Source organism: Carex rostrata, chromosome 11 (genome assembly GCF_964058835.1).
Source record: "Carex rostrata chromosome 11, lpCarRost1.2, whole genome shotgun sequence".
NCBI lineage: Eukaryota > Viridiplantae > Streptophyta > Magnoliopsida > Poales > Cyperaceae > Carex > Carex rostrata.
In genome coordinates, this window is record NC_135928.1 from 6711831 (window position 1) to 6723900 (window position 12070).

The 12070-nt window shown below is 34.1% G+C and overlaps 2 protein-coding genes across 3 annotated transcripts; one reads left to right on the forward strand and one right to left on the reverse strand.

The window, feature by feature from the left end:
* Positions 1 to 829: 829 nt before the first annotated feature.
* On the forward strand, positions 830 to 3915 carry LOC144561967 (NAC domain-containing protein 7-like). The gene is made up of 4 exons (XM_078311075.1): positions 830 to 1029; positions 1533 to 1717; positions 2084 to 2355; positions 3053 to 3915. The coding sequence occupies exons 2-4, from the start codon at positions 1558 to 1560 to the stop codon at positions 3563 to 3565; spliced, it is 945 nt and encodes a 314-aa protein (XP_078167201.1). The 5' UTR covers positions 830 to 1029; positions 1533 to 1557; the 3' UTR covers positions 3566 to 3915.
* A 285-nt stretch (positions 3916 to 4200) lies between these two features.
* On the reverse strand, positions 4201 to 7342 carry LOC144561846 (Pentapeptide repeat-containing protein). Of its 2 annotated transcripts, none has more exons than XM_078310947.1 (7): positions 7113 to 7339; positions 6830 to 7007; positions 6704 to 6733; positions 6484 to 6590; positions 6309 to 6343; positions 5722 to 5850; positions 4201 to 4573 (listed from the first exon to the last, which is right to left on the reverse strand). In XM_078310947.1, the coding sequence occupies exons 1-7, from the start codon at positions 7219 to 7221 to the stop codon at positions 4382 to 4384; spliced, it is 780 nt and encodes a 259-aa protein (XP_078167073.1). In that variant the 5' UTR covers positions 7222 to 7339; the 3' UTR covers positions 4201 to 4381. The 2 variants fall into 2 exon arrangements, with proteins under 2 accessions (XP_078167073.1, XP_078167074.1); XM_078310948.1 differs by having other exon boundaries at positions 4253 to 4573; positions 6830 to 6996; positions 7066 to 7342.
* Positions 7343 to 12070: the final 4728 nt, after the last annotated feature.

Below are 12070 nucleotides of genomic sequence, written 5' to 3' on the forward strand. Positions count from 1 at the left end.
AATGCATTAATTAATCCTATTCTAAAATCCAAATCACATGGATAAAAAATGCATGTCTTGTAAGGTATTAATTACTTTTATCAGAAAATACAAACAGAATAAGCGAAACATCACTGCTATTTATTAGAAATAATTAAGTTTAATATCACCATAAATTAACACATCTTTCTTTCTGATGCAAGGTAGGTGATGCTTTCATTGTTTCTGTGCATGGCGACCTTTATATTTCCAGAAACACTAGTGGCCTGTGTGAGGGTCCACTGTTCGTTTCTTTTTGCTTAGTTGGCATAATATCATAATCTCCTTTCCTTTTATCCTGGATGCCAGAAAATAAAACGATAAATTAAAATAGAAAAAAAGAAGAGTTGTAATCTTGACTCAACTCCTACTTTGTCCTTTTTAAATCAATGCTCTCGTAACTCCGTTTGCTCAATCCCGTTCCACTAATCTCTCTCTCTAGCTAGTGAGAGAGAAAGAGAGAGAGAGATTGTTGTAGATCTAGTCACTGTCGGTGGCGGGTGTAGGTGGTGGCGGTTACGGTGAACTAAACACAAGCCAAGAAGGAAAATGAAATAACAGAGAATAAAGGTCACTTTCGTTCATTGCTCCTCTTTATCAGCCTTTGCCTACAATTCGTCCGTGCTTTCTGAAAATTGAGATCGACCTCTCGCTCTCAGGATAGATAGTAAGATAACGACATTAATTTATTCTTCACTATCTCAATTTATATCGTCATATTTTATTGTTTGTGATGGTTATTTAACACCATTGTTCTTCACTGGTGCTATTCATTTCTTCTGAGGCTAGGTCAGAGTTAGACTTGAGGTAGCTTTTCCTGTGAGGATATGTCAAGTCGAGGTGCAAAAGGACGACATTAAAAGTTACAAGGTGCTCGGAGCCCGAGGTGTTTGTCGAGCAAAAAGAGAATAGAAAGGAAGGCAAAAAAGTTCTGATTTTTGCTTTTCTGTTATCTCCTATTGGCTGGTCAAGCTGACTTACAAGAACAGGCGTGATTTAATTTTTATTACAGTAAGCTTTCGTTCTCTCTCTCTCAGATCTCTCTGATTTCAATGCATTGAGTTACCGAAATTGTTTATAAATCCTGATGTATAGCGTGCATCCATTCTGCTTCTGTTTGAGATATATTCATGTTCCACCATAGATATTGCGTACAATGAATACAATCAAATGCTATATCTTAAAAAAAAACAAAGAAACTTACCTATCTTGGCGTGTACATCAAGCAAAGAGCAAGCAAGAACTAAAATAGGACCATAGCTAACATTATTACTTCATGTAATAATTTTGCTTTAAACCATATATGCAATTCCTCATACTTTAGTATGTAGAAACTAAATAAGCGTTTATATATTTTAATGTTTTATTTTTATTTTTATTTTTATAAGGACTTCAATCAGATATTCTACTTTGTCAATTTTTAAATGTTATTTGGTCTCATTTTGCAAATTATCTCGGACCCAATTATGATTTATCTAATTCAATTCTGCAACTTAATTTGGTTTTGCTTGCAGGTGCATGCGGTAAGTTACTGATAAGATGGATACTTTCTCGCATGTACCCCCGGGCTTTCGGTTCCATCCAACAGATGAGGAGTTAGTAGATTACTATCTTAGAAAGAAGATGGCATCTAAAAAGATTGATCTTGATATCATACGGGATGTAGATTTGTACAAAATTGAGCCCTGGGATCTTCAAGGTATATATAAACATTATGATTCCGTGCAAGTTCCAATCTCCCAACATGCATGCACCTTTTAAGTTTGCTTCATACGCAGTATTTATCGAATTAAATAGAACATATTACATTGAAAATTTCAGCCATTTTGAGACCCTTATAATGTGATTTTGTTATCCACTGCCCCTCAGCATGTATTGATAATATATATAGAGAAACAAAGTCATTTATTGATGCAAGTTGTAACGTGAATATGTGTCATATAGTAACCACATAAACCAAATGCAGCATCACTGGACCTGGTCATATCACTAATATACCAACAAAATTGATCCTTGAACTTTTTTTTTAAATTAAGCTAATGTTTTTGTACTTGAAATTAAACAGAACTGTGTAGAATTGGAACAGAAGAGCAGAACGAGTGGTATTTCTTCAGTCATAAAGATAAGAAATACCCGACAGGTACACGTACCAATAGAGCTACTACGGCCGGTTTTTGGAAGGCGACTGGACGAGACAAGCCGATTTATGTTAAGAATAACTTGGTTGGAATGAGAAAGACCTTGGTCTTTTACCAGGGACGAGCTCCAAATGGACAAAAGTCAGATTGGATTATGCATGAGTACCGTCTCGAGACAAACGAAAATGCGACACCCCAGGTCTGTTAAAATTGTTCTTAAATTTCATTTGATGTTTGCAAACAGACTCTAACATTTACATAGATCGTACCTATTTTGAGCTACTGTATTTGTTTATTAGCTTAGACGGAAAAAAATTGTGTAGTGTAAACTTTTTATTATGATTAATTGATGCATGCTAAGGACTTTTCCTCAAAAAAAAAAGAAAAAAAAAAGAAAAAAAGAAAGAAAGATCGTACCTTATAATTAATTTGTGAAAAATATACTTCCCTAACCTGCAATTTTGAACATGTAGCGCATCAGAGCGAATATTAAATGCAACAACTAAAATTCAATACATCTTCCCATGCACCAGAAATATAAGTGCCAGATACACACAACTTCATATATGTATAGTAAAAAAATTCCAAAAAATGTAAAATTTGGTCTCCAAGTACATATTAATATGGAGAACAAGATAAACGTTTGGATTGGTTATTTGGACTTTGAATCGGTGACTTATGGTCCAATGCACAAGGATGTCTATGCATTGCAATGCACCATAGCCTCTCTCTCTCTCTCTCTCTCTCTCTCTCTATATATATATATATATATATATATATATATATATACACACACACCTGAAGAAAAAATTCCAATAAAAATATTTATAATCCTGTCATGTATATAATATCATTTGCACTAAATTTTCTAAAATATTTAAAACTTGATGATGCAGGAAGAAGGATGGGTGGTCTGCAGGGTTTTCAAGAAACGAGTTGCATCTCAAACCCGAATTGCCGAAGATCCCATTTTCTGGTATGATGACCATGTCTCCTTAATGCCGGATCTTGACTCACCCAGACAACTGGTTCACCATCCACAGATGGTTTATCAAAACCATATTTACAATTGCAAACCAGAGCTTGAGTTACACCACCTGCTACCGCACGAATCCTTCATGCAGATGCCACAGCTGGAGAGCCCTAACAAATTCCAGAACTACATTAATAACCATGGAACCACAGTCTTTTCAGCTTCAACAACACCAGAAGATTCAGCCCAGAATTTAACGGATTGGAGGGTTCTTGATAAGTTTGTCGCTTCCCAGCTTAGCCATGAAAATGGTGCAAACAAAGAACATAGTTGTTCCGAAAACACGCCGATTTTCCAAACAGAGGAGAAACAGGAAGGCGCCGTAGATTATGCTTCCACGTCCACCTCATGTGGCCAAAATGATTCATGGGAGTGAACGAAAGGTGCCAAAAGCCGTACCAACCATATAAATATGTATATGTTAAAATTCAACTAATTAATATGCCATTATGCAGTGTTTTCATATATGTACATAATAAGCTAAAAAAATTAGTCTTAATTGTAGGTCATTTGGTCCTGTAATAAGGTAGCTAGCTGAAGGGATAAGCTAAGAACCACTGACTAGGCGTTGTATAAGACGGGTCATGTAGGCAGTGTTCAATTAATTATAATGCCTGCGTCCCAATGGACGTCTATTTGTAGTCCAATGAAAGGCAGCTACGGTTGCTGTCGATGTAGAACAAGTTTATAATTAATATGATGTATGATCGATATTAAGAAGGCAAACATGTTTCAACTGATCAAAATTAAAATATACTTTTTTTTAGATAAAAATAGAATCATATTCTCAACTCAAAATATTCATAGGAATATATCCTCAAATCAGGTTTTGAAATCTATAACCTCGCGCCAACAATATATATTTGTTTTAACCATTACACCAAAAACTGAATCCCTGACTATAAAATATATTTCAAATTACGATATCTTTGTTTATACAATAATACAGATAAATTCATTCTATCATTAAAAAAAAAATGAATTCAGCTACTCTGATGTTCTATTCGGATATCAATCCATCAATATAAATTATATATATACTTGTTAAAGTTAGAACCAGATATACTTGTAATCTTGGTAGAGGTTGCATTATAAAAATATCAAAAATTAATGAAAAACAAACGTTCCTATTAAGTACAAATTGTCCCTCATATGTACTAAATCTCTCGCCATTTATACAATCTATATGTAATTATTTGGCATCACAGAGACCAGAAGATTCGTCGCAGAACCCATCTCGGTCAAGCATCTTTGGAGGAGGTGCACTAAGCAGAGGCGACGAAGGGCTTCCATAAGCACTTCTACGGCTGTTCCCGCATCCTAGACTTTTTCTTGTGGTCACTCCAGTAACTGGATTAGTTCCACTTGCATACTTGCACAATGCCTGCATCAAGGAAATCACTCAACGTTTTTATATCCTTTACTAGGATTAGTTCCACTTGCATATCTTCCTCAGCTCAAATATTTCAAATTGATCACATATTTTGCTTTTGGTGGTCAAAGGAACTTGACACAAGTACATTGAACAAGATATCTTATGTGAATGAATTATAGGCTACAGCACATTGCCTAATTTGAGTAGGCAAAAAGAATAAGGCCTATACTAACAATTTGACAATAGCTCAAGAAAAGTATGGCCCGGGCCATAAAAAATCTTAGCCCGAGTTAACCAATTTTGGGCTGGTATGATAGGGAGAAAATTTCAAAGAAAGAGATAATCCCAGAAAAAGGTAAACCACCCTGCTTCCTAGACTTGCGATTGAAGCTCTTTATGTGAGTAACAGCGAATTAAAGTAACCACAACTCCTGGCACCTAGGGTTATACACTCAATCTGGTAAACTCATCTGACCTGGTATTCAACTTATCTCTGGTGAGGCTTGTGTTAAAGTTTTATTTGAGGTGATAATCATGATCATAGGTTAAGATCATTTAGACAACTCCAATGCATCAAACATTTAAGAGAGTCAAAGCTCTCAAAGTATCACTAATAGTTTTAACTGGGCTTTGAACATGCCTCTGACACACAGATTAATGACTTAACTGTCCTGGACGTGGTTATCCACCAAACATATAAACTTAACATCCTCTTTATTTTTCTGCTAATTCTTTTCTTTTCAGTTTTCTCCAAAAGTTCGTTGTCCTAACTTCCTCTGCTTGGAACACGAATAAATCTCAAATCCACGATGCCCGGTTCAACCCCATTTCCTCCTAAAGAATCAATTTTATTGTGTTCTTTTATCTTCCTAAATAAAGGTATGGTGTTCTCTTCTCCCCAATCAACTTAATTTAATTAGTATATTTAAAAGAAACTGCGAAATTCATTTAACATCACAGTTTAAAACTTAGTTAGACAGTCGTGGATTGAAAAAATGCCAAGCAGACTATTATGGACAGGGTTAAATAATTATAGCTGGAAGACAAACCATACAACCCAACTCGTGTACAACCCCAATATACAGCACCAGAAATTTTGATATAATATTTGTGTATTGTAGAAATGATTAATAAATGTGTTACTACTTAAAAATTACCTGTTTAGTGGTTAAATCAAGAACGGCATCACTAAAATCAGCTCCTTCAATAATCGCACCTCCGAGATCACTTCGTGTAAGAACCGACCTTGCTAGCACTGCATTTGTCAGGTTGGCCTCATTAAGTACCTGTCCATATAAGATTTTACTATATATTACCATTCATGATCTCTATATAAACAGGATATATCTAGAGATGGCAACACTTGATTTTACATAGCAGAAAGTATGGTGAATAATGGTGTGGAACAGGCAACTTGCTTAATTCTGCAACCTTATTCCTTTGGAATCTCTAAAACTGGGTACTAGTTACGGACTGGTACCTTTAAGTACTTGTCTCTCCTACCAAACCCAGCAATTACAGTACTTCCTCACAAAATATTGCAAACATTATCATACATATAAACAGCCGCTTTTGGAATCCCATAGATACTTAACATTTGAGTATGGTAAGATAACTGTGTCGAATAAGCAATTTCGAAAAAGAAAAGGCCAACTGTAGTTCAATATTGATGCCAATAACCTCTAGAATGATAAGTTCTGACTGATTAAAATTTACTATAATGTCAAGACATACAAATCTTTACCATGCGATCCATTAGAGTATCACTCAAGTCAGCTCCTGCAGAGAAAAAATAATTTGAGGTATGAAGTATCACTCAAGTCAGCTCCTCCATTAAGAATAGAAAAAGTATACTACTATGGTTGAAGAATAATCCCCTGTTAATTAACCCAATAAGAACTTAACAGTAATTAACTAACCAGTAAAATTTGCTTTGTACGCAACTGCTTTCTCGAGATAAGCACCATTGAATGTGGAGCCACTAAAGTCGGACTCCCTCATATCAGCAGAGGTGAAATTGGCCCGTCTACAATCACAACATGCATTTTATTTTACAACTTGTGCTGTTGACTTGATTATGTATAAGTAGAAAAGCTAATTGGCCCATTTGAAAAAAAAAATGTAATCTGTAGGAGGTACCTGAAATTCTCATTTAAATGCACAGCCTTCCTACATAACCAGCCAATCAGACAAAATTAATATGAATGAACAATTTTGAATGTAGACTTTGAGAACAGGGAAGTAACTAAATTTGCATAATTGTACTTGAGATCAGCCGATCCAAATTGAGCAGCCGAGCCAATCCCGAATTCGCCACGCTGCGCTGCCTCAAATTTATTGAGATCCGCCATGGCTGGCATTGGCCCAGCAGCTGTCAAACCCACAAGTGCCGCAGCTAGTGCAGTGGAGACTGCTGCACGCCATTTTTTTGGCTCCTGCGCACCTTAAAGAACGCAAACCAGCTATTCGATGAAATGCCTGAATGAGAAATAAAAGCAAACAAAAGGAGCATTTACAAGTTCTGATAATATCAGAGGTTTATGCTTACTAGAGAGTTGGCACACAACATAGGTTGAAGGTCTGGCGACACGGCGAGGAATAGAGGAGAGAGATTTGGGAGAGATGGTAGAGAGAGGAGAGGCTGAAGAGAGCGCCATGGATAGTACAGAATTCAATTGAGTCAATTGACAGAGAGCGTTGGTGGAGACGTGGAGTAGGCGTAGCCATGGCTGGTGGCTCTCGCGCGAACACGTATCCCGTCCGAAACGGTAGTACGAATACGGTCGTGTACAAAAATATTCCTTTTTTTTGCGTAGAAAACTGTAGAAATGGAGAGATGTCAATGTACTTCCATTTACTGGGCCTTTTCCTTTTAATCATTTTGAGGCCTTTTACTAAGCACAGGCCCAAAATCATTTTCATGACGAAGCACAACAGAAAGTTGGATCTTTCTTCATTGTGGATTAAGACCCAATAGAAGTTGTACAATTAGGGAAGGAAATAATTGACGGGGTGACCAGTTACGTGACATGACGTCACGTGACTCATGTGTCGCGTGATGTGACAATTTACATGAGGTGATCACATTCGAATGAATATTATACGTCACGTTACTTTACGCGAATCAGTTATGTTTAGAGTATTCAGTTTTTTCAATTTAATTTTCAGTTTTATTTGGTATGCATAGAGTATTCAAGTTTCTCTTTTAGTATAGGTTCAGACTACACGTAACGTGACTGTCTGCCTCTATTTTGATCACATCACGTCACGTCACATAAAAAAAATAATTAATTACTTCATGTCACGGCGTGTCACGTATTTCTTTCTCTATGCACAATAGAAAGGTACGTTGGCTTCATACATTGCAGACTTGCAGTGCAGATCTCCAATTCTTTGCTCTCTTTTCTGCTTTGAAAATCAAGTGGTGGGTTATTAATCTAGAGAAAATAACTGAGTGGATAATTATAGTGCGGTTAATTTTAGTGAGCCTAGTGCATTGGCCCAATAAAAGTTCAAGAACTGAAAGTAGCACCAAAAATACAAAAAGAGATGTACAAATACAGCCAGCGGTAGAACCGTAGAAGTATCTAATAGGAAATGCAATAGTACACATTCTATATTGTACCATGGGCGCCTGGCATGACATTTATTTTTCCAAGCTAGCAATCCGCAATCTTCTTCGTATAGCAATAAAGGAGCATCTTTTTATTAAATTCAAATGCAAACAAGAAACAACCGTTTGAAAACCAGTGACAGTTCATCGTAACAGCAAAAAGGGGGATGAGAATAAGATTAAAATATTACGAAAGAAATGCTGATACACACAAAGCAAGTAACAAAAAGAAAAAAAAAATGCTTCAATTCTCCACCGTTATCCAAATTCCTCATAGATACATCACATCAAAATAATAGATATATGTCCCATGGAGTTTCCCTACTTAAACAACAATTTTGTCTTTTTCCAAATCTCTAAGCTTTCCTCTCCAAAAATATATCAATCTCTTTCCACAGGCCACAGCACAAGTGTATTCCGTTTAGCTCCATGTAGTTTGAGTCCCACATGAACAGAGGATAGAAGGTAGCAAGTTCATTATTTTAATAAACCAATAAAGAGTTTTCTGTCCCGTCTAATTGATATCGGTCCCCACAAACAGGTCTTATACTATCAGATGTGCCAAAGGCAGTCCTTGCTTTGCATATGGCAGCGTGCAGCCCCAACTGTTATGCTGTGGATCTATCTATTATATAATATATGGAGTTAGGCTGGGGTGCTATGGATAGCATAGAGGCCTTTATGCTACGGCTCAATATTTGAGTTTTCAAAATTCAAACGGTCGATCTGAACCGTTCATCTTATTCTCCATATTAATATCTGCTTGGAGACCAAATTTTACATTTTTATGAATTTTTTTACTATTTATTAAGTATTTTACAAAATTGTTGATCCAACGGTGGCTGCACAAAACAGTAAAACCGTTGGATTAGCGATTTTCAAAGTGGCTTAATAAATAGTAAAAAAATTCAGAAAATTATAAAATTTGGTCTCCAAACAGATATTAATATGGAGAATAAGATGAACGGTTCGGATCGACCGTTTGGATTTTGAAAACTTGAATATTGAGCCGTAACACAGGAGGCCACTATGCTATCCATAGCACTCCAGCCTAACTCATAATATATGAACCAAAAATTCTATACCATTCATACGAGATCGACCCAGCATTTATAATTGTATTTATTTAGTCCATACTCAAAGATCTGTCACATAATAAAAATAAATTGGTTGCACATACTATTGAGCTATGAATTTAAATTTTCGAGTGAGACATTCAAGTGGATAGAAGCCAATCTTAATTCGTATGTCCAAGTGGACAGCATCCTCCTCTCGTTTAATTTTAGTGACAATATTTTTGTGGATAATAAGATGCCAAACATTAATAATAATATGTGTAAAATTAAACATATATCTATGTATTAGGTTGGTTATCTACAATTACAAACATTTAAGTTTCAATTTAAGAGGATATATTTTTCCAAATTGAAATTTCAGCATCATATTTCGCCCCATCGGTATGATTTTCTTCAGGAATAAAATTACAGTGCCTTCTGCATGCGGTGTTCTTCCATTTCATCTACATTATTGAAATGTGATCCCATACATTAACAAACTTAATTCACCATAGGTGATAGAATAGTTTGGGAGGTGGGGGTAAAAGAAAAGGTAAAATATTCCTATGTATAATTTATTGTATCCATATTTCATTTTATATTTTCATCATTTCATGACCATCAAAAAGAATATTTAAAAAATCTCAAAAGATATTATGTTTTTGTCGTTCTAGATCAGAGTATTCATTCAGCCGATACTCATTCGCTTCCGATTCCACTTTACAGAAACGAACTCTATTTCTAAAATATTACTAGAATACATCAATAACAAGACCTCTTCCGCCTATAGGTAGTCTTATGGAAGTTTCTTCTATAGAAGATAATTTTGTGTCAAGCATAGCCCCTAAAAATATGTCCCGTGGGAATGATTCATCCTCTGTTGGCGTTAATTTACCTACTAAAAATCCTCTCATCAATTCAAAAAAATTTAGATGAACAGGTAGGTTATATTATATAAATTATTGTATGAACATAAAAGAAAAAAACAAATTTTTGTCAATAAAATTAAATATGAACATAAAAGAAAAATACTCCGGCTGATCTCAATGAAATTCTTAAATATTGGAATTTTATGGAAGATAGTATAGTTTCTACTATAAAGAATCACCACAATCAGAATAATTAACATAATCAAATCTAGTAGAAATTATTTCTCGTTTGGAGAAGATGCCGACATTTTTATTTTTACCCCATTAAAAAATTATTTAAATAATAATAACCAAAGTTTAGGAAAAGTTTTAAAAATACCCCACCCGTGGAAATTTTCCACGGGCTGGAATTGAAATTCCCTTTTTTTTTTTTTTTTTATAAAACAGAAATTTTTTTTGTATTGAAATATTAAAAATGTTGGATATATTACTTTGAAAATAGATGGAATACAATATAATTTGATTTATTAGAAAGACTGTAACAAATAACCCGGATCAATATTTTTCAGGTCGGATTTTTCGCGGCTGTAAGAAAAATTAATATATTTCTGTATGTGTTATTTAAAAAAAATAAAAATGCTTAGATACTGAGTTATTGATCCCGGTTCAAAAGTCACTTCTATGTAATCTAGAAAATATTGTGATCCTTTTAGGACATTTAATTTATGGAAAGTTATATCTATTTTTGAAAAAAAACAAAAAATTTAAGTTATTTAATAATTATTATTCAAAAAGAATTCTCAAAATAGATACAACTTTTTATAAATTAAATGTCCTAGAAGAATCACAATATTTTCTAGATTACATAGAAGTGACTTTTGAACCGGGATCAATAACTCAGAATCTAAGCATTTTTATTTTTTTCCAATAACACATACAGAAATATATTAATTTTTCTTACAGTCGCGAAAAATCCGACCTGAAAAATATTGATCCGGGTTATTTGTTACAGTCTTTCTAATAAATCAAATTATATTGTATTCCATCTATTTTCAAAGAAATATATCCAACATTTCTAATATTTCAATACAAAAAAAAATTTCTATTTTATAAAAAAAAAAAAAAAAAAAAGGGAATTTCAATTCCAGCCCGTGGAAAATTTCCACGGGTGGGGTATTTTTAAAACTTTTGCTAAACTTTGGTTATTATTATTAAAATAATTTTTAATGGGGTAAAAATAAAAATGTCGGGAGAAGATGTAAAGTAAAAGAAAGGGTAAACTCCCCCTTCAAATAATGTGTACCAAAATGAATTATTATTCTCATACAATTCAAACTGTCTATGGAGTTTTAGGCTTAAAAATTTGAACACTATTTTTTTTGGAATAAATATCAAATTCTTTATTTAAGAATGGGAAGACTACAAAATTGTCTTTTTAGAAGTTCCTCTATAAAAATGAAAAAGATTTTATATATTCGACCAAATCGACTAATAATATCATAATCAGGTATCTATCTCTCAGCAGAAATGTACAAGTCCACAATATTAGCACCTGCACTACAATCTCAGTGATTTTCAAAGAAAATATTCAAGATCGTAATTATTTTACCAATACAAAATTTATGAAAAAATTCTGCTAGTGACATTGGATACGATGGGATACTATAAATTATTATATGGAAAGAAACCTTGTTTGGTCTAATAGTAAAATGCAACACCCTCAGTGTGAGATGTTGTTGAGTTTGAAACTCAGATGGAAGTACTCTGTACATGGATAATGGAAATGTAGAAAGCTAGACCTTCATCTTCATCTAAAAAAAATAAATTATTAAGGACGCTATAGAATCTATGAGTAGAATATAAAGAATTAATCAAGTAGTAACTGAAAACATAATGTTTAAGTGCCAGAAGATAAAATAATGGCCTTCAATTCTGTCACTAACTATATATAGCAGCAACAGAAGATCCA